Raw genomic sequence first — 24213 nt, forward strand, 5'->3', positions numbered from 1 at the left:
TCTCACTTGGATTGAGGTCTGGGCTTTGACTTGGCCATTCCAAGACATTAAAATGTGTCCCCTTAAACCACTCAAATGTAACTTTAGCAGTATGCTGAGGGCCATTGTCCTGCTGGAAGATGAACCTCCGTCCCAGTCTGAAATCTCCGGAAGACTGAAACAGGTTTCCCCTCAAGAATTTCCCTGTATTTAGCGCCATCCATCATTCCTTAAATTCTGACCAGTTTCCCACATCCCCACAGCATGATGCTGCCACCACCATGCTTCACTGTGGGGGTGGTGTTCTCGGGGTGATGAGAGGTGTTGGGTTTGCGGCAGATATAGAATTTTCTTTGATGGCAAAAAAGCCCAATTTTAGTCTCATCTGACCAGAGTACCTTCTTCCATATGTTTGGGGAGTCTCCCACATGCCTTTTGGCGAACACCAAACGTGTTTGCTTATTTTTTTCTTTAAGCAATGGCTTTTTTTCTGGCCACTCTTCCGTAAAGCCCAGCTCTGTGGAGTGTACGGCTTAAAGTGGTCCTATGGACAGATACTCCAATCTTCGCTGTGGAGTTTTGCAGCTCCTTCAGGATTATCTTTGGTCTCTTTGTTGCCTCTCTGATTAATGCCCTCCTTGCCTGGTCCATGGGTTTTGGTGGGCGGCCCTCTCTTGGCAGGTTTGTTGTGGTGCCATATTCTTAAAACATTTTAATAATGGATTTAATGGTGCTTCGTGGGATGTTCAAAGTTTCTGATATTTTTTTAGAACCCAACCCTGATCTGTACTTCTCCACAACTTTGTCCCTGACCTGTTTGGAGAGCTCCTTGGTCTTCATGGTGACGCTTGCTTGGTGGTGCCCCTTGTTTAGTGGTGTTGCAGACTCTGGGGCCTTTAAGGTATATATTTACTGAGATCATGTGACAGATCATGTGACAAATAAATTGCACACAGGTGGACTTTATTTAACTAATTATGTGTCTTCTGAAGGTAATTGGTTGCACCAGATCTTATTTAGGGGCTTCATAGCAAAGGGGTGAACACATATGCATGCACCACTTTTCCGTTTGTAATTTTTTTGAATGTTTTGAAACAAGTAATTTTTTAAATTTCACTTCACCGATTTGGACTATTTTGTGTATGTCCATTGCAATGAAATCCAGATAAAAATCTATTTAAATTACAGGTTGTAATGTAACAAAATAGGAAAAACACCAAGGGGGATGAATACTTTTGTAAGGCACTGTATACAGCTATAAAAAAACTTTCAGTGATACATTTGAATTGTTTGAGCAGAGTAAATGTGACCTTGGAACTATACGGTTCTATCTGACATTTTGGTCAAAAATGAGTTATACACAGATCTCTTTGCTCTTTAGGTGGTCCTTTACATGTGAAATGTGTCTGATTTGTTTTTAAAGTAAATGTATTTTTACAATCTGAAAGTTCCATCTGCGCAAACACCTTTTAACTTGGAACTATAATGTTCTATCTGCAATCCAATCACACAATGCTGGGTTGTGAATAAAAAATAATTGTATTTAAGGTCATATACTTATTGAGTCATGAAAGAGGAAGACATCACAAAACAGTTCTTAGATCTGGGACGTATTATCTCAAAACTATGCATTTTGCAGGGAGAACCTTATAGTCTCAAATCCTTGATTATTCATATCATAGGTTCTGGTCCTCTTTTTAAATTACTTAGATTTTTTTCAACACTTTATCAGAATAATGGCCATAACGTAAGCTGTTAATGGTAAAAACAAATAAATACAGGTGCCTTAGAGGTGTTGCTGTTTTTGTCTTGTACTACGAAAACCTCAATGGAAGGGGTATTTCGCAAAAATTACAAACTTAACACATTTTATTGATAACTAGCAAGGAGTTTACGAACTTTGGGTGTCAGAGACCAGACAAATATATCAGTTTACTCATCCAGAGCTACACTTTTTAGTTACCATTTCCTAGTTGCTAAAACTCTAATAGTTTGCCTAATTTCAGTTTATGTGACAAAAAAATAAAATAGTATAGAGAATCGTTGTATCATCTAAACCGATGTGAAATATATTTTCCATAACCAAAACTATTGTTTCAGCTGTTTGAAGCTGGTGTACAAAACCGAAAGTAAAAGACGCAAAAACAAAACTTAAGAACGGGAAGCATAGAAATAGAGCACATACATCAGATCTACCCGTTCTTAGACTTGCTTTGGATTAGAATGATAGATTTTTAACTCACAATACTATGTGCATTTGGTCAGATCGCCCAAAAAGTTACATATTGCTACTTTAACAAATGAACATGAATTTATATATTTGATGGTGTGATTAGAAAGATGTAAGGGTATTCTCTTTATCTAATCATTAAATGTCTGTACTTTTATATTGAAATTGAAATAATTGTAACATTCTGTGACTGATAGAACCTTTGTTCTATTTGTAATTGCACACCCTTAAAAAAAGTGCAAATGTCTTAGGATTTTGGTGCTCTGCCCTTTAGGTATCTTTAAGGCTAGGACCTTAATGGGTTATGAAAGAAGAATTCACTATAAAATGGTTCTGAGTTCCAGGATGTGAAACTTTAATGCTCAATATCTCAGAACTATGCTTTGCACAGATAGAACCGTATAGTCCCAAAGTCTCGTAATATCAAATTCACTCAGGGTGAATCACAAATAATTTAAGTCACACCGTCTCAGTCCGTGTTTTAAGTGCTTTCTCCTTTTTATTTGACACAATGTTAGTACTACCCAAATACTGCCAATAAATTGCCAAAGGAACATTGGAGGGTGGCGTTGAAATAAAAATCTGTCTGACCTTATAAAGCAAGCGATTGAATAACTGTTTACTCTGAGCTCTGACACCAGTGGAACATTAAATGCCACTTTTGTATTTGACAGAGTGAGATTCAATGACAAAGCAGGTTTTCTAATGCATTAGAGATCAAACAGGAACTGAACTAGGTGAATGCTGTTGGCTGTATTCCCTTTTATCAGTCCTCTGCATCATAGATGGGCATGTTGCCTAGTAGCTTCCCTCATGGTTATGTGGGGAAACCCTATCCTTTACACAGGAAGTCAACTGGGGTGATGTGTCCACTGCACTCACCCTGGTAGACTGATCAAAATGGAAAACCTACAAAGGAAATGAGGTTAAAGGGCTAACATAATTCCTTTAAAATGCCTACAGTATATCAACATCATATATGTAACTGTTTTTTTTTATACTGATAATAAATAAAGCAACCCTTGAAACTTCTACATCTAAACATGTGGACATTTACTATTACACTATATCAGCAGTATATGGTAATTGGAACAAACACAAAAGATGTAGACCATTTCAAAGAGCATTTACATTGGCACCCCAAACACAGAAGCAGTTTAACATGGAGTAAAGATCCACAACAAGAGTTAGGGGATTCAGTTTCACCTCGCTGATGAAAGAGGCAGTGGGGAATATTGGCTTATCTCCTCTCAGCCACAAGTGACATCAAACCTTTTTGTGCTAAAAGGTCACATACTGTACACCCTGGTATTGACATGGCCAGCCTTTACCAGGAGGGCAAATCCTTTGGTTGAACCCATCACTGAAGCTTTGATCAATTTCATAGTTAACTTCAGAAAGTGTTGCCAATAAACTTACCAGGGATCTTTGGGGCCACTTAGTAAAACAAACAGGCTGTGTCACAATACTCTTGAATACTTTTTTGTTTCATTCCCTTTATGAAAGGATACTAATCTGAATGTTATGATTTAAAGGGAAACATAGGCAGCATCCCAATTCTCCACACTTCTCCCAAAGTGTGCACTCACTAGATCTACTGTATGACTGGGAGTGTGCAAGACCACACTTTCAGAGAAGGGTGGATAATCGGTACGCAGCCATGGTGAGAACACCCCCAAGCCAGTCAGTGGGTTTGGTGGGATTTCGGACCTGATAGATAGTCTTGATCAGGATTGCCACAATGGAATTGTTTCCCCCTGAAGAAAATATTTAGGCAGCTAAGTAGCTACAGATTATATTTTACCAGGAAGCTTCTGCAGGGCCGTTTTAACAATTTACCCTTTAGCATTCCCTAACTATATTTGGCATGAATTTTAAATAGTTTGACAATGCCCAAATGATTGTCTATAAATAAAAATGACTGTGTAAATGCATGGTTGTCCTTGAGCTGTTCCTTTGACATGTTTAAAACGTAAAAATCTTGTTTGTATACCATCTGAGGGACAAATGGGTTGCCAGACATCTTAGCACTTTAGACAGTGATTGATGCTGGCAGTGCAGACTATCTCCAAATCCCTTAATCACTCAAGCAAAAGCACATGTGCATCATTGTCAGAGTGCTCCACTGTATATATACCAGAACTCCAACATTACAACAGAGCTTACATAATATTTCTTCAGCGTTTATTTTGCACGACAGCCCACTACTTTAAGCATAAGAAACTGCACCACTTGCAAAACAAAATACAAAATATGCAAATAATTACACAGAAACAGTCCACAAGGGAGGTAGTGTATTAAAATAAACACTTTATGTTTTATTCTTAAATATTTATTAGTCCGCATCCAAGGTGAAAAATAAAGAGCTTCAGGTCCAACCGTAGCCCATATTTTTTAAACGTATAGAGCAGGGCTCTCCAACCCTGTACCTGGAGAGCTACCATCCTGGAGATTTTCTCTTCAACCCTAATCTACTGTAGCATACCCGATTCTAATAATTAGCTTGTTGATAAAAATGAATCAGGTTAGTTACAACTGGGCTTGGAGCAAAAACCTACAGGAGGGTAGTTATCCAGGAACAGGGTTGGACAGCCCTGGTATAGTCATCCCTCAACACCTCAACCACTTGTAATCCTTAGGGAAAGCATTACCCATGAAAACATACAGTACTGGATTAAACTGCAGATGCGCCAGGCTAGCTCCCCTGTGTTTTTAGCATTAGCATGATCAACCTGGAAATGCTACCTGCTGTCACTTTGGTTGTAAAGGACTCAGGAGTACTGGATATCTAACATGACATTGAGTTAAAGCCTTGCGACACACTTCAGTACGTCTAGTTCTGGGAACCACTATGCACACACTAAACGTGGATGGCAAATATGAAGGCCGGTAAGAGAAATAAGTAGGTTAAAAGCACTCGAGAGTTGCCTGTAAGGGGATATGAAGACGTAGTTCAGTATTATGCTCTGACTCAATTGAGTTACAGCATGACAATGTTGTCTGTCCACTGTAAGTACAGTATGCACATTGCATTGTTCCATGGGCCAAATAAAAAAAAAAAGTCTGCTTTCACATTGATATTCCATGGTAGATTTCATACGTTTATGCTATTGATATTGTCACCTCAAGGGATATTTAGTCCGGCTTGTCCCTCTTGTTATTACATATCTAGAAGGATTTTTTCCAAGACTTGCAAAGGATTTTCTGAAAGGCGCGTCGGAAATCCTGGTTGAAGATAGTGTAGATGGCAGGGTTGAGGGAGCTGTTACAGTAACCAATCCAGAAGAAGAACTTAAAGAGCGGATCGGGGATCTTACAGGGGTCCCCGCACACTCCGTGCAGGCAGTAGCTGAAGAAGAATGGGAACCAGCACACCACAAACACTCCCATGACCACCGCCAGCACAAAGGTGAATCTCTTCTCCCTGGCCTGAGATACCTTTTTCCTGGACGCAGAGCTCCTCCTCCTCTTCTTCCTCCTGGAAGCGAACAGGTCCATGGATTTGTTGCTGGCTCTGGAGATCCGGCTGGAGTGTTTGGAGATGGCGCTGTTCTTCCGGCTGGCTCTCTTGGCCCTCTTATGGTTCAGGTCCTGAGGTTTGGGGTGACCTTTGCCCTCTGAGGAAGAGCTCTCCTCCAGGTCCACCTCATCTGGGACCCCGGTGGTCCTCATGCTGGTGGGCGTGGAAGGGCACTGCCAGTGCCCGTTCTCTTTGTCCCCGTTGATTTTGCACGAGGTGGCTTTGCTTAACCCATTCTCAGTCATTGTAGCTTCACCAGGACCATGTTTTTTCTCTGACATGCCCCTGGTCCTTGTCTTGGCCACTTGATATATTCTAATATATACTAATATCATGATTAGGCAAGGAGCAAAGAATGACGCAATGCTAGAGGAAAGGATGTACCAAGTGTCATTGTTCAGCTCACATCCTGGGTACTGAGAGTTATCATTGTTCTTGTCTATTGATATTAACGGAGGAGAAGATATCATCGCAGATATAAGCCATACAATGACGATAATACATTTCACTCGTTTAGGAGTCCGTTTGAGATTGTATTCAACAGCTTGCGTAACGGACCAGTAACGGTCCAAACTGATTGCACACAGATGGACAATGGACGAAGTGCAAAATAAGACATCTAAAGCAAGGTAAATTCCACACCAAACTTTCCCGAAATACCAATAGCCCATAAGTTCGTTTGCCAGAGAAAAAGGCATCACCAAAGTGGCAACCAGAATGTCTGCTGTGGCTAAAGAAACCAAAAACAGGTTCTGGGGTGCTTTCAGTGCCCGGCTTGTTAACACCGCAATTACAACCAGAACGTTACCGACCACTGTAAACAAAATAAGACAACTTACAAGTGCTGCAAGACTCGCTATAGTAGCCAAAGTATATGGACTTTCTGATGAGGAATTTAAATTGAAAACTGGGAACGTGTCAACTCCGCTTGAATTAAAAGATCCCATCCCGTCTATGTGGTTAGTGTTATTCCAGAATGGTCGATTCAAGAAGTAGTCATTTTATGCATATAGAGTCCATCAGAAAATATCAGGTCCAAGATAAATAGGCAGTATTGACATTGCCAAAATGAAAATGCGCACAGTGGTGAAGGAATGGATTAAATGCCATCTCCTGGATTAGATGCCAAATAAGACTTCTTCAAAGAGAAAATCATCAAACATATATCTGGTTAATTGACTAAACGAAGATGCCACCTTGCCTTGTACATGCACACTGTTATATCACGACAGACAACCCTTCTCCATCGGCTGCTGCCTCCCTCTCAGCGCGCCGCGATATCAGAACGCTGTCTCAGTCAGTGCCCATGTGTTGTTCACTTACAACTAACTGATTTCTGCCCCGCCCCAACACAGTGCATGATTTTCTTGGTAACTGGTACCTCATTGAATTACAGTATGCAATACTTTTGTATTTGTTATATCAGTTCAATAAGCTATTATGTGAAAGACGACTAGGCTATATTGAAATAAGTCGTCTGACAAATGATCATATGATGTATTGATTATAACTTATGCCTGTCTATCATGCCAATACGCTAGATAACGGAAGTCAAATTAAGGTAATTATTAAATGAGGGAGAACATTTTATTTGCGAACACATCTATTGTCACCTGAAATATATATTGTAACTGATTATTATAATCACTAAATATTACAAAAAAATCGTCATTACAATACTAAAACATGAAAAACATGCCAGTGATGAAGCTGGAATCAAATGCACTTGTTTTTTTTATTCCACGCTTTGGGTGTTTTGAGTTGAGCTCATCAGCCAAGCTGACATCGACATGATGTCATAGGAAAACGTCATCCTGGCACGTTTTTGCAAAAATGTAAAATGTTACATTGCAGTCCATGAGAAAAGGCGAGTGTTGCAGGGTTGATGTTTTTCTCAATATATTGCAGTCAATAGGAAAATATGAGTTTCACAGGGTTGACGTTTTTCTCAGTACATTGCAGTCAATGGGAAAAGATGTGTCACTGGGTTGACGTTTTTCTCATTTATCTCATGTCTGTCTCTCTCTCTTTCTCTACCCCCTCTTTATCCCCCTCATTCTCCTCTCCCTCTCAACTCTCTCCCCCTCCCTTACTCTCCCCCTTCTCTCTTTCTCCCTCTTTCCTGTCCCTCCTCTCTCCCTCCTTCACCTCTCCCTCCTCCCTTCCCTCACTGTCCGTTCTCTCTCTGCCCCTCCTTCTTTCCCTGCCTCCTCCTCCTCTCATCTCTCTCTCCCACCTCTGTCTGTATGTTGGCTGTCTCCCCTCCCTCCTTCACTCTCCCCCTCTCTCCTTCACTCTCCCCCTCTCTCCTTCACTCTCCCCCTCTCTCCTTCACTCTCCCCCTCTCTCTCTCCTCTGCCTTCCATTCTCTTTCCCTCCTTTCCCTCCAGGGTGCCCATGTGTCCTTAAAAAGTTTTAAATTGTCTTAAATTCAGTTTTCAATGGTCTTAAAAAATATGCCCGGAGATGACTTCAGTGTTTCCGCTATGTTGTGCAGCTGCTTAATTGTTGCCACCGTGGCAAAATCTGTTAAAATTACAAATAAAATAAAAAAAACATCAAATGATAGCCTACTCCTACTGAGGCGCATTTTCAAGATACTTGAGAACTCCACATGAAGCCTAAGACTCTGTGTGTGTGTGATGTGCGTGTGCAACTGCAAGTCGGACATTGCCAGATGAGAGAGCACAGGAAGTAAGATAGGCTACAAAATAGATAGCCAATTTGAAGCATTGCTTGTAGCTTGGCTAGTTAGTGCACTCATTAGCTAGCTAGTTAACTATTTAGCTATTAAATGATTTGTTCAAACAGTAAAGTGCATTATCTTCATAATCAGCTTTGTGCAGGTATATTTTTTATTTCTCAGCAGTTTATTTTACAACCCAGATATTGATACACTCCAAAACTTAGGGATTCAACTAGGGTTCTTCTAAGATCCTCAAAGTTCTTTGAAGAACCTTAAGGTTCTTGGCACTGAAAATTACCCCCAAAAGGTCCTTCCAAGAACCCCATAGGAGGTGGGGTTCATCGAGGAACCTCCTTAGTTGGTGGGGGTTCTTGCAGGAACCTAACTGCCCAACTGAAACATTTGGATTTGAAAGGACAGCAAGCGCAGGCACTTAACTGAAACATTTAAAGATCTCTTCAATTTAAGGTAAGATTTGTCCCTTGTATGATCTAAATTGATATTGTTTTCTGATGACACCATCTATCTTTTCATATTTGTGCAACTCTTTCTAAAACAGAAAATGGATACAATTCAATGGATTTCAATTAGCAAAGAGGTAATAATTATGTGTTGTAGGCTATAAGAATATGTTGAAGGCTATCTGTATTGGGTACAGATGACTGAACTGCTCACTTTTGTTTTTGTTTCTGCAGGTATACAGACGAGGAGACATACAAAGTTATGCCAGTTGGTATTGGTATGTTATGCAGATCAGATTTACCATCCTCCTCCCTTCCCTCTTCAATAAATATCCCATAGGCCTCTACATTATGGACAAGGTATGTCCATAATACAGTTTTTTTAATTTACATTTACCACAAACACGAAGGTATGTATACTGTTGTGTGCATGTTTTGTTAATCATCTGTATAATGACTATTTTTGGGATTCACAGACTTCATTCTCCCTACACCTCTGATGAATGTAACAGGAAACCTGTTCAATCATGCACTGCAAAATCGTTCTGACAATGAATACGGAGAACATCAACACATTAACATCAACACCCAGAGGATATACCCATTGGACTTGGGGCTCTGCTGGGAGTTTACCTCATGTTTGGATTTTTGTATTCTGCTTTGCCACTAAAATCTAAATAAACATTGAAAACTAAAATAGTGTTATTGTTGTTATTATGTGTAGTTAAAACATTTAGCCCAAAAGGTTCCTCAAAAGATCATGAGGATCCATTAAAAGTAGAGGTCGACCGATTAATCGGAATGGCCGATTAATTAGGGCCGATTTCAAGTTTTCATAACAATCAGAAATCGGTATTTTTGGACGCCGATTTGGCCGATTATTTTTTATTATTATTATTATTTTTTTTTTAGATCTTTATTTAACTAGGCAAGTCAGTTAAGAACACATTCTTATTTTCAATGACGGCCTAGGAACGGTGGGTTAACTGCCTTGTTCAGGGGCAGAAAAACAGATTTTTACCTTGTCAGCTCAGGGATTCAATCTTGCAACCTTACGGTTAACTAGTCCAACACTCTAACCACCTGCTTTACATTGCACTCCCTCGAGGTTACGCGAATGCAGTAAGAAGCTAAGGTAAGTTGCTAGCTAGCATTAAACTTATCTTATAAAAAACAATCAATCAATCATAATCACTAGTTAACTACACATGGTTGATGATATTACTAGTTTATCTAGCCTGTCCTGCGTTGCATATAATCGCTTAGGTACACGTTGCTCCAACCATAAACATCAAAGCCTTTCTTAAAATCAATACACAAGTATATATTTTTAAACCTGCATATTTAGTTAATATTGCCTGCTAACATGAATTTCTTTTAACTAGGGAAAATGTGTCACTTCTCTTGCAAACAGAGTCAGGGTATATGCAGCAGTTTGGGCCGCCTGGCTCATTGCGAACTGTGAAGACTATTTCTTCCTATCAAAGACAGCCGACTTCGCCAAACGGGGATGATTTAACAAAAGCGTATTTGTGAAAAAAGCACAATCGTTGCACGACTGTACCTAACCATAAACATCAATGCCTTTCTTAAAATCAATACACAGAAGTATATATTTTTAAACCTGCATATTTAGCTAAATGAAATCCAGGTTAGCAAGCAATATTAACCAGGTGAAATTGTGTCATTTTGCGTTCATTGCACGCAGTCAGGGTATATGCAACACTTTGGGTAATTTGTCCGAATTTTACGTAATTATGACATAACACTGAAGGTTGTGCAATGTAACAGGAATAACGTTTTGTTTTCGAGATGATAGTTTCCGGATTCAACCATATTAATGACCTAAGGCTCGTGTTTCTGTGTGTTATTATGTTATAATTAAGTCTATGATTTGATAGAGCAGTCTGACTGAGCGGTGGTAGACAGCAGCAGGCTAGTAAGCATTCATTCAAAATAGCACTTTTGTGTGTTTTGCCAGCAGCCCTTCGCAATGCATTGCGCTGTTTATGACTTCAAGCCTATCTACTCCTGAGATTAGGCTGGTGTAACCGATGTGAAATGGCTAGCTAGTTAGCCGGGTGCGCGCTAATAGCGTTTCAAACGTCACTCGCTCTGAGACTTGGAGTAGTTTTTTCCCTTCCTCTACATGGGTAACGCTGCTTCGAGGGTGGCTGTTGTCGATGTGTTCCTGGTTCGAGCCCAGGTAGGAGCGAGGAGAGGGACGGAAGCTATACTGTTACACTGGCAATACTAAAGTGCCTATAAGAACATCCAATAGTCAAAGGTAAATGAAATACAAATCGTATAGAGAGAAATAGTCCTATAATAACTACAACCTAAAACATCTTACCTGGGAATATTGAAGACTCATGTTAAAAGGAACCACCAGCTTTCATATGTTCTCATGTTCTGAGCAAGGAACTTAAACGTTAGCTTTTTTACATGGCACATATTGCACTTTCACTTTCTTCTCCAACACTTTGTTTTTGCATTATTTAAATCAAATTGAACATGTTTCATTATTTATTTGAGGCTAAATTGATTTTATTGATGTATTATATTAAGTTAAAATAAGTGTTCATTCAGTATTGTTGTAATTGTCATTATTACAAATAAATAAATGCAAAAAAAAACATGTTATTTTTTAATTTTTTAATTATTATTATTATTATTATTATTTTTAAATCGGCTGATTAATCGGTATCGGCTTTTTTGGTCCTCCAATAAATCGGTATCGGTGTTGAAAAATCATAATCGGTCGACCTCTAATTAAAAGGGGTTCTTTGAAGAACTTATAGGGGTTCTCTGACAGTTTCAATTTGAAGAACCCCTAACAAATACTTCAGGAACCTTTTCTTTTTAGAGTGTATGGATTTGAGATACGGAGCGAGTGAAAGCGCATCAGCCTCTGCGAGAACATCGGTCTCATTGGGTATTAGGCTATGATAGCAAAATAAATTTGGACATTCATAATTACTTTACTGATAGATTAAAACATGGCTACTTCCAGTGAAAATTAAACTTAGAGGTCGTGATCTAGCTACTGTGTTTTGAGTTTCTGCTTACCCAGCTGGTGAATTAGCACCAAATATATTAGTCTATGATATTCGTGCCATTAGGCTAATCATTAGCCTACATATTTTTTCTATTGGTGATTGCATTAAAAAAATATGGAAATATTAGCAGGTTTGTGGTGTACGCAGACCTCAAAATATTAAATTGTATTTCAAGTGGCATTAAAAAGTCTTACATTTAACTTGATGGAACCTGCAAATTCTCTCTCTCACACACACACACACACACACACACACACACACACACACACAAAGGCCAACTGACAGACAGGCAGGCAGACACAGACAAACAGACACAGACTGCAGGCAGACAGATAGACCTGTAGGCAGGCAGGCAGTTAGGCAGACAGACAGACAGAGTTTCACCTAAATCTACAAACAAATTGATCAATATCCTCTTCAAAATTAATTCAGAAATTCATAACAAGGCTCAGAGTTTATATAACTGCAAGACCATTGTGTCCAATGGAGGTCAAAAATGCTTTTGTGTCAATTGTCTTCAAATGTCATATTCCCGGGTCATGACTGGTCCCCCAGTTACAAATATGTATAATTTGGGAAGATTAAACCTTCCCAAAGATAGGTGGTATCATCAAACAAAAATATACATTTAGATCATATAAGAGACACACCTTACCTTAAAACTTCTTAAGGCTAGGGGGCAGTATTTTGACGTCCAGATGAAAAGCGTGCCCAAAGTAAACTGCCTGCTACTCAGACCTAGAAGCAAGGATATGCATATAATTGGTCGATTTGGATAGAAAACACTAAAGTTTCTAAAACTGTTAACATTATATTTGTGAGTATAACAGAACTGATTTGGCAGGCAAAACCCTTAGGTCATAGGATTTCTTGTTTGCAGTTCCTATGGCTTCCACTAGATGTCAACAGTCTTTAGAAATTGGTAGATGTTTTTCTTTTGAGAAATTAACAAGTAGTGCAATTCATACCATGTGTCACTCTGAAGGTCTCTACTATTTTGGTGCGCGTGAACAGGAACGCGCTCCGTGTTATTTTTCTTCGGTATTGGAAACAGATTATCCCGTCTTAAATTTTATCAATTATTTACATTTTAGGATACCTGAGGTTGGATTAGGAATGTTGTTTGAAATGTTTGGACCAAGTTTACAGGTAACTTAATAGATACTTTGTAGTCATGTTGGGCGAGTTGGAACCGGTGTATTTCTGAATCAAACGCGCCAAATAAATTGACATTGTGGGGATATAAAGAAGGAATTTATCGAATAAAATGACCATTCATTGTGTCACTGAGACATTTGGGATTGCAAAAAGAAGATCTTCAAAGGTAAGGCATTTATTATATGGTTATTTCTGACTTTTGTGTCGCACCTGCCTGGTTGAAAAATTATTTTCATGCGTTTGTATGCGGGGCGCTGTCCTCAGATAATCGCATGGTCTGCTTTCGCCATAAAGCCTTTTTGAAATCTGACACAGCGGCTGGATTAACAAGAAGTTAAGCTTTATTTTGATGTATTACACTTATATTTTCGTGAATGTTGAATATTGACATTTCTGTAGTTTTAATTTGTCGCTCTGCAATTTCACTGGATGATGTCAAATGGATCCCGCTAAAGGGATTAGCGCGTGAATGGATCACTAAGAGGTTAAATTGAGGAGAACTTTACATTTTAAAGTTAAGTGCCTGCACCTGCTATCCTTTCAAATTCAAATCCAAATGTTTCAGTTCGACAGTTAGGTTCCTGCAAGAACCCACCAACTAAGGAGATTCCTCAATTAACCACACATACTATGGGGTTCTTGGAAGAACCTTTTGGGGGCTATTTTCAGTGCCAAGAACCCTAAGGTTCTTCAAAGAACTTTGAGGATCTTAGAAGAACCGTTGTTGAACCCCTAATTTTTAGAGTGAGGGAGATAAAATGGAGGGGGAAGGAGGGAGAGACTGAATGAGAGAGGGGGGAAGAGATAGAGGGAGAAAGAAGAGAGAGAGAGGGACGGAGAGTGAGAGGAAGGTGTCATGTCAGTGATGCTGTCATGTCAGTGATGCCTTTCTCTATGTGTCCATATTGTGATGCTAATCTTCCCCCATTGAACGCAATGTATTGACATACGCATCAACCCCGTGACACTCATATTGTCCTATTGACATAAGCATCAACACTGTCCTATTTTCCTATATAGTCCTATTTTCCATTGACTGCAAATTATTGACATAAGATCAAATTGGTCGACTCATATCTTTTCACATTGACTGCAATGTATTTACATAAACATCCACCCTGTGACATTCATCTTTTGCCTATGAACCCAATGTATTGAGATAAACATAAACCCTGTGACACTTAGGGCTGTGGTGGTCATGAAATTTTGTCAGACGGTGATTGTCATTCAAATAACTGCTGGTCTCATGGTAATTGACTGTTAATTAACATAAAGACATTTAGCATCTCAGGCTTCCACACATAGCCTACAAGCCACTGAAGCAGACCTTTGGAACATCTACATTTTAAAAAGTCTAAGGAATCAATTGAATATAGCCTACACCATCCCAATAATCCATTATTTATTTTAGGCAGGTCTAACAAAATGTATTCAAAAAAGATTTCCCCCTCATCATTCTACACACAATACCCCATAATGACAAAACGAAAACATTAAAAAAATTCAAATGTATTAAAGAAAAAATAGAAATACCTTATTTACATAAGTATTCAGACACTTTGCTACAGTATGAGACTTGAAATTTAGCTCAGGTGCATCCTGTTTCCATTGATCATCTTTGAAATGTTTTTACAACTTGATTGGAGTACACCTGTGGCAAATTCAATTAATTGGACATGATTTGGAAAGACATACACCCACAGTCGACAGTGCATGTCAGAGCAAAAACCAAGCTATGAGGTTGAAGGAATTGTCCTTAAAGCTTGAGATTGTGTTAGAGATTGTGTCGAGGCATAGATCTGGGGAAGGGCACCAAAACATTTTCGGGGGAGAAGGGCCTTAGTCAGGGAGGTGACCGAGAACCCGATGATCACTCTGACAGAGCTCCAGAGTTCATCTGTGGAGATGGGAGAACCTTCCAGAAGGAAAACCCATCTCTGCAGCACTCCACCAAATCAGGCCTTTATGGCAGAGTGGCCAGACGGAAGCCACTCCTCAGTAAAAGGCACATGACAGCCCGCTTGGAGTTTTCCAAAAGGCACCTAAAGACTCTCAGACCATGAGAAACAAGATTTTCTGGTATGATGAAATCAAGATAGAACTCTTAGGCCTGAATGCCAAGCGTCACGTCTAGAGGAAACCTAGCACCATCCCTACAGTGAAGCATTGTGGTGGCAGCATCATGCTGTGGGGAAGATTTTCAGCGGCAGGGACTGGGAGACTTGTCAGGATCGAGGGAAAGATGAACGGAGCAAAGTACAGCGAGATCCATAATGAAAACCTGCTCCAGCAGCGCAATTGCGCCTTCACCACACTGCCTGTGTGGGTGGACCATTTCAGTTTGTCAGTGATGTGTATGCCAAGGAATTTAAAACTTTCCACCTTCTCCACTGCTGTCCCATCGATGTGGATAGGGGGTTGTTCCTTCTGCTGTTTCCTGAAGCCCACGATCATCTCCTTTGTTTTGTTGACGTTGAGTGAGAGATTATTTTCCTGGCACCACACTCCCAGAGCCTTCACCTCCTCCCTGTAGGCTGTCTCATTGTTGTTGGTAATCAAGCCTACTACTGTTGTGTCGTCTGCAAACTTGATGATTGAGTTGGAGGCCTGCTTGGCCACGCAGTCATGGGTGAACAGGGATTACAGGAGGGGGCTGAGCACACACCCTTGTAGGGCCCCAGTGTTGAGGATCAGTGAAGTGGAGGTGTTGTTTCCTACCTTCACCATCTGGGGGCGGCCCTTCAGGAAGTCCAGGACCCAATTACATAGGGCGGTGTTCAGACCCAGGGCCTCGAGCTTAATGATGAGCTTGGAGGGTACTATGGTGTTGAATGCTGAGCTATAGTCAATGAACAGTATTCTTACATAGGTTTCCTCTTATCCAGATTGAATAGGGCAGTGTACAGTGTGATGGCGATTACATCGTCTGTGGACCTATTGGGGCGGTAAGCAAATTGAAGTTTGTCTAGGGTGACAGGTAAGGTGGAGGTGATATAATCCTTGGCTAGTCTCTCAAAGCGCTTCATGATGACAGAAGTGAGTGCTACAAGGCGATAGTCATTTAGTTCAGTTACCTTTGCATTCTTGGGTACAGGAACAATGGTGGCCATCTTGAAGCATGTGGGGACAGCAGACTGGGATAGGGAGATATTAAATATGTCCCTAAACACACCAGCCAGCTGGTCTGCGCATGCTCTGAGGATGCGGCTAGGGATGCAAGGGTTAACACATTTAAATGTCTTTTGTCGGCCACGGAAAAGGAGAGCCCACACTCCTTGGTAGCGGGCCACATCGGTGGCACTGTGTTATCCTCAAAGCGGGCAGAGAAGGTGTTTAGCTTGTCCAGAAGCAAGACGTCGGTGTCCGCGACATGGTTGGTTTTCCTTTTTCAGTCCGGGATTGTCTGTAGACCCTGCCACACACGTCTTGTGTCTGAGCCGTTGAATTGCGACTCCACTTTGTCTCTATACTGAAGCTTTGCCTGTTTGATTGCCTTGCGGAGGGAATGACTACTCTGTTTGTATTCTGCCATATTCCCAGTCACCGTGCCATGGTTAAATGCGGTGGTTCGTGCTTTCAGTTTTGCGCGAATGCTGCCTTCTATCCACGGTTTCTGGTTAGGGTAGGTTTTAATTGTCACAGTGGGTACAACATCTCCTATACACTTACTGATAAACTCAGTCACCATCTCAGTGTATTTGTCAATATTATTCTCAGAAGCTACCCAGAACATATCCCAGTCTGTGTGATCAAAACAATCTTGAAGCATGGATTCCGATTGGTCAGACCAGCATTGAATAGTCCTTTGCATGGGTACTTCCTGTTTGAGTTTCTGCCTATAGGAAGGGAGGAGCAAAATTAAGTTATGGTCAGATTTGCAGAAAGGAGGGCGGGGGAGGGTCTATTATGCATCCCGGAAGTTGGAGTAACAGTGGTCGAGTGTTTTAGCAGCGCGAGTACTACAGTCGATATGCTGATATAATTTAGGCAGCCTTTTCCTCAAATTTGCTTTGTTAAAATCCCCAGCTACAATAAATGCAGCCTCAGGATATATGCTTTCCAGTTCGCATAAAGTCGAGTGAAGTTCCTTGAGGGCCGTCGTGGTATCGGCTTGAGGGGGGGATATACATGGCTGTGACTATAACCGAAGAAAATTATCTTGGGAGATAATACGGCCGGCATTTGATTGTGAGGTATTCTAGGTCGGATGAACAAAATGACTTGAGTTTCTGTATGTTACCACAATTACACAATTAGACAATTAGTCATTAATCATAAAACATACACCCCTGCCCTTCTTCTTCCCTTAAGAGATGTTTATTCCTGTCGGCGCGATGAACTGAGAATCCAGATGGCTGGACCAACTCCGACAGTATATCCTGAGAGAGCCATGTTTCCGTGAAACAGAGTATGTTACAATCCCTGATGTCTCTCTGGAAAGAAACCCTTGCCCTGAGCTCATCAACTTTATTATGCAGGGACTGAACATTAGCGAGTAATATACTCGGAAGCCGTGGGTGGTGTGCGCGCCTCCTCAGTCGGACTAGAAGATCGCTCCGAGTACCTCTCCTTCGCCGGCATTGTTTTCGGTCGGCCTCTGGAATCAGTTCAATTGCCCTGGGTAGTGCGAACACAGGATCCGCTTCGGGAACGTTGTATTCCTGGTCGTAATGTTGGTAGTGCTGGTGATATACCGCCGCTCTGATATCCAATAGTTCTTCCCGGCTATATGTAATAACACATACTATTTTCTGGGCTAACAATGTAAGAAATAATACATAGAAAAACAAAATACTGCAAAGTTTCCTAAGAACTAGAAGCGAGGCAACCCTCTCTGTTGGCGCCATCTTACTCAGTCTATATGTTTTGATTTTTAATACATTCTATGGCTGCATATTGGGACAAATGATGCATTGAAAAAAGTAACAGGAAAGGGAGGCACTCTGCTCTATTTCTTGCGCAGGCTGCACACACTTCATCAGTCTCTCATTCACAATTTGACAAGCACTTGATAATTATGCTCATGCAGTTTTGTACATTTTATCTGGTCTTTACATACAGTCTCTCTGTTGAAATCGCCGGTCCATCTGGGGAGTAATTCAACAGAAAGTCTCTGGTTTGTCCACCAGAGATCAAAATATTTCGTAGTTGTAGCTCTGTTATAATGTATACGTCAGATGTACCAACGGTCGTTTAGAATGGATCTTTCAGAGTACCACTCCTGTTTACTAGACTAAAGTACTTAAACAGCTGCAGACTGAATGTTCCTGTGTAGTCTTCATCTTCTGGGTACAGCTAAGACCACTTTCCACACAAGCAGCAACCTGCCGTGTTTTGGACTAATCAATTCTAACCATTTGTGATGTCCAGTTCACACTGTCCGCCTGCTTGGTCTCTAGTTTTAAACCATTTCTCAGCCATGTAGCCACCGCTTCACACTTTCTGGTCTTTGTAAATTTTCTTAGAATTGGATTTTATACTCTCTGGGAAAAGGGGGCGTTCCATAATGCCAACGTAATGTCTGTGCACACATGGGTGTGGTTAATGACTAGTTAAGACTTTATATGAAAAACAATTCTCTCATTTACAAGGCTAACATCACATTTCATCTTCTCACAAAGAGTTTCATATTTAATCATATAAGTTCCCCAACATTTGGATGTGACCCTGACAACTGGGAAATATACACATTCAGAGATACAGTTATGTTGTTATACTGTCCTTTCGACAGGATTGTTCTTTAAGTACGCACGGACCATTCCAACTGCTTGGATTACAGAAATATTGTTTCATTATTCAATCTTTTGATGTTACCGTTTTGGCGGGAGGAATCTCCTTGTGACAAAGAGGCTTCTTTCTCCTCAATCCTGCCAAACCCAAAGTTTCTACAAGGTATTTATGACCGTCATAAAACTGGTGGGGGAGAGAGAGAGGCGGGGGGGAATCTGGCGCCTATGATCTTCACCCTTCTCAACCAATGCATTTCTGGAAGGACACAAGGAAATGGACACATGGGATCAAGGACAGATAAAATGAGATCCACCACCTGTGTTGTTGGGAGGCGCGGTAGAGGGAGGGGGTCACCTGGGGGCATGTGGGAGACGCAGGCTAAACGTGTCTCCACTGGATGAGCATCAAAACGGGGCCTTTCCACACACCAGAGAAGGCTCCGTCTCTGATCTCCATGGCTCGCTTGTAGAGCTCTGCTTCTTTCTCAAAGTCCCCTTCCTCATAGCTGGGGAAAAGAGAGGGAGGAGGATGGACAGAGACAAAAAAAGGTTGATGATGATGTTCAGCTCATAGTACTGTATGTATACTACCAATAACACTGTGTGTGTGTGTGTGTGTGTGTGTGTGTGTAACCGCTCTAGTAGCACAAAATGGAAAATAACGTTGCGGATCAAGTTTGGAATGACTGTTCATGTGTAACACATCTAAAGACCTGCATCACTATACTCAGAGCGTTTCAGTTTCTAAAAGTATATATTTGGGTCTTTTTGGAGCCTTTTTTCATGTTTTCGGCACCCCCATACTGCACAATGAGGAAGTGCTTCTTCTGTCAGACAATAACACAGACAGAATCTGGGAGAAACAGTCTAAATTTCCATTTGAAATCTAATTAAGCTGGGAATCCAATTAAAATCAAACCACACACAGCTGTCCCTAGTATGCATGCAGCAGACCTGGGTTTCAATTATATGACAAATCATTTCAAACACATCTGTGCCTGTTCCAGCTTGCCTGGCTTAATAAACCAATAGAAGAGTCCCAAAACCGCAAACCCCGCACATCTGGCACTCCAGGCAGACTCAACCAAACGATCATCTATTTCAAAGGATTTTTTAAATATTTGAACCCTGGTCTGGTATGCAGTGAACTGTAAGCAGTATTGGTCCTCTCACCAGTTTGCTGTAGAATACAGCCAGGTTGACCAATACTGTGGCCATACTGGGGTGTTTAAGTCCAAAACTCTTCTCCCTGATGTCCAGAGCCAGCTCATACAGGAACAGACTTCTCCAGCTTCCCTGGACATCACACATATCCTCCGTCAGCGTCACAAATCAGGATTACACACAACCTAATAGAATTTGAGTTGAGTGAGGAATAAGAATTCAAGGTCTCTAAGCTAACTTTCAAAACAGCAATGTTATAGAAGAGAATACTTTTGCGATTTCCCTTGGTTTAGAGAAACTTTCCCCACCCGCGATACACTTCCTCATTACTCGTTCTGCATTATGGGGGCCGTGGATAAACATGAACAAAGGCTCCAAAAATACCCAAATACGTCCTTTAGAAACAGCAAAGCTCTCAGTATAGGGATGCAGGTCTTTAGATGTTGTATACAAGAAATACTGTCAATCAAAACTTTAGAAGTGATACCTCTGTCCATTCTAGCAGCAGGCTACACGAAGAATGGAACAGCTGGATAGGGGAAACCGCTCAATTCGCACAAAATGGAATATAACTTTGCAGATAAAGTTCGGAATGACACAATTTCAGGTGTACAACATCTAAAGACCTGCATCACAATAATGAGAGTTTCCATTTCTAAGAGGACATACGTTTTAGGAGCCTTTGTTCATGTTTTTCCGGCACCCCTGTACTGCACAACGAGAATGAGGAAGTATATCGCTGCTTGGGGTAAGTTTCTCAAAATCAAGTGAAATTGGGGGAATTCTTTAAAAAAATATATATAACTGTCCCCACACATCTATAACATGTCATTTACATCCAAAATACAGAATTGGTTGTAAAAAGAGTGAACTTCTCCTGGTCTAGGACTTGGTTTAATGGGATTATATGCAACAGCCCTGTGGTGGCTTGGTTAGAAACATCCCATCTCCTCAACCTACCCTGTGTTTGTAGAGCATTCCCAGGTGTTTGGGGGTGTATGCCAAGGAGGAGTGGTCAGGGGACAGGGCTCTCATCCTGATGTCCGGGGCTCTCTCGTACATGTCCTCTGCATTGTCGTACTCCCTCCTCTCAGTGTGGCGGGCAGCTTGGTTGTTGAGGGACTGGGCACAGTCCGAGCGGTCTGGCCCCAACACACTCTGACCCATCTCCAGACGGGTCAAGAGCTCAAGAACACTTTGGCTGCCCTGGAATACACAGTAGAGAGTGACACGGAACGTTAAATGGTTCTGGACCATTCTGACCAACATTTTTGTGTACAGATCGCTCTGTGAACGGTGCAACATCAATTCCTGTGCACCCTGTGACAGCTCTGGTTGTCCCGCATCGTATGCCTTTCTCCGATCTCATCTGAGATGCAGTATGTGAAATCTGAAATCTAATTTGCATTGGGAGCGAAGCATCACGTTCTCTTTTCATCCAGACAAGATCGAACTTCGCAGCTCCTCTCAACATGAAAAAAATACTAAATAATTTATTAGAATTTAAACAAGACCACTTTTGTACTGTCACTAAGCATTTATTTCATAGTTAGAAGAATAGTGAAATAGTTTATAGTTTGACTGTTACTATATTTAGAAAGCATTTCAATCATTTCAAGCTTTATTCCCTGACTTTTGTTGAATAGAAAAAATATATAATATCTATACTGTGTACTTGAGCTTGTGTCCTCAAAAGTGACTACACCTCAGCAATTTATAACTATTTTTACCAGAAAGGTGAGATTTTAATCTTTCTGGCAGTATAAGCATTATTAGTGTCACGTCCTGACCAGTATAAGGGTTATTTGTTATTGTAGTTTGGTCAGGACGTGGCACAGGGTATTTTGTTTATGTGGTTCGGGATGGTGATTTATTTAGTAGGGTGTTTGTTTAGTTAGTTCCGGGTTATGTTCTATGTTTGTATTTCTATGTGGTCTCTAGTCTTTTGTATTTCTATGTCTAGTTTATTGGGGTTGGACTCTCAATTGGAGGCAGGTGTTTTCTAGTTGCCTCTGATTGAGAGTCCTATCTATGGGTATGTGTTTGGTTTAGTGTTTGTGGGAGATTGTTCTTGGATTGCTGTGTTGCCTTCAAGACTGTTATGTTGTCGTTCATCGTTTTGTTATTTTTGTATACGTGTTTGTTTGGTTTTTTCCTTCTTTTCCTATCAATAAAGATAGGAACAACACTTCCCTGCTGCGTTTTGGTCCTCTCCTTGTGACAACTAGGTATTGTTTATGGCCCTCATCATTTAACAGGTTAACGCCAAAACATGATCAAAACCATTAGATGTAGCAAGTGAAATTAAAAAAAGATATATTTTACCTTTATTTAACTAGGCAAGTCAGTTAAGAACAAATTCTTATTTTCAATGACGGCCTAGGAACAGTGGGTTAACTGCCCAGAACGACAGATTTTTACCTCGTCAGCTCGGGGATTCGATCTTGCAAAAACAGCACATCATGTGGTAAAAAACATTGGTGACACTTTCCATGGAGCTTCTGTCATGTGGCCTGTGACAATCAAATGTAAAGCACACAACACCGTCAATTACAACTGTACTTAGTCATATACATCCCCTCACACACCTTAGGTCATGATATATAAATATATGAGAGCGAGAGAGAGAGAGAGAGAAACACAGCGACCACCAGAGACAAAGTGAGAGCGAGAAGAAGGAGCCTTGGTTACCTTATAGCTGTCCTGCTGTTTTCTGCAGTGGCGGTCATCACACGTGGGGTTGGCCTGCAGTGGCCAAAGTGGAAAAGAAGTCCTGCATAGTGTTGTAGCCCAGGTAGCATCTGACAGTGCCAAACTTCAACAGGTACCTGTAAGAGAACCACAAACCATTGTTAGGGGCTACGGTCAGGGTTGTTATTCATTAGGGCAAACCGTTGCAAAACATTTCACAACAGAAAAAAAAAGTGTTTCCTATTGGACAAGTTCAGGTAGTGTCTCCCTGTTTTAGTGAATGTTCTTCCGTTTGGTTCCTAATGAATATGGGGGACCCAAACAAATGTCATTCAGATCTTACGTCAGGACATTTGGTATTGGGTAGGCTGGCAGCACACACCCCTATCTTATCATCGATGTTGGCCACCACCACCAGGGGAGGAGCGCACTGTCACAGGGACAAAGAGATTAGTACACTGCACAGCACTGAAATCTCACTGACATTTTAATCTCTATAGCAGTAACTTGTGTTATGTATACATATGAACAAAAATATAAAACGCAACATGTAAAGTGTTGGTCCCATGTTTCATGAGCTGAAATAAAAGATCCCAGAAATTGTCCATATGCACAAAAAGCTTAGTTCTCTCAAATGTGTTTACCAGAGGAGGCTCGTCAGAGGAGGACCATCCTTCTCAGTGAATTACCTAAAAATAGTGAAACAAAGTTATGTTTAGATAACTATACTAAATATATTCATGTCACCAAATAATTGGTTAAAACACACCGTTTTGCAATGGTCTACAGTAGCCTCAATAGCACTCTTTAGGGTAGCACCATGGTGTAGCTGGAGGACAGCTAGCTTCTGTCTTCCTCTGGGTACATTGACTTCAATACTAAACCTAGGAGGCTCATGGTTCTCACCCCCTTCCATAGAAATTAATTTATTCAAAAATTAAGGAGAACCAGCGGTCATGGGCAGGCATAAGTTACAGACAACAAACACAATTGCATTTTATTGATGGCAATTTGAATGCACAAAGATACCGTGAGGAGATCCTGAGGATCATTGTTGTGCCATTCATCCGCCACCATCACCTCATGTTTCAGCATGATAATGCACAGCCCAACGTCGCAAGGTTCTGTACACAATTCCTGGAAGCTGCAATTGTCCCAGTTCTTCCATGGCCTGCATACTCACCAGACAGGTCACCCATTGGGCATGTTTGGGATGCTCTGGATCGACGTGCATGACAGCTTGTTCCAGTTCCCACCAATATTCAGTAACTTCGCACAGCCATTGAACAGGAGTGGGACAACATTCTACAGGCCACAACCTGATCAACTCTATGCGAAAGAGATATATTGTGTTGCATGAAGCAAATGGTAGACACAACAGATTCTGATTGGTTTTCTGATCCATACCTTTTTTAAGTTCTCTGACCAACAGATACATATGTATTCCCAGTGATGTGAAATCCATCGATTAGGGCCTAATGAAATTATTTAAATTGACTGAACTGTAACTCAGTAAAATCTTTGAAATTGATGCTT

General features: G+C 40.9%; 1 protein-coding gene across 1 annotated transcript; it reads right to left on the reverse strand.

Annotated features, from left to right (window-relative positions):
• Positions 1-4506: 4506 nt before the first annotated feature.
• Positions 4507-7160, reverse strand: LOC115194194 (alpha-2 adrenergic receptor-like). Its single transcript, XM_029753657.1, has one exon. The coding sequence runs from the start codon at positions 6674-6676 to the stop codon at positions 5378-5380; it is 1299 nt and encodes a 432-aa protein (XP_029609517.1). The 5' UTR covers positions 6677-7160; the 3' UTR covers positions 4507-5377.
• Positions 7161-24213: the final 17053 nt, after the last annotated feature.

This window comes from Salmo trutta, chromosome 5 (genome assembly GCF_901001165.1).
Source record: "Salmo trutta chromosome 5, fSalTru1.1, whole genome shotgun sequence".
NCBI classification, from domain to species: domain Eukaryota; kingdom Metazoa; phylum Chordata; class Actinopteri; order Salmoniformes; family Salmonidae; genus Salmo; species Salmo trutta.

Coding starts and splice junctions, on each gene's coding strand:
- LOC115194194 (XM_029753657.1), bottom strand. CDS start 6,676: ATGGGATCTTTTAATTCAAGCGGAGTTGACACGTTCCCAGTTTTCAAT.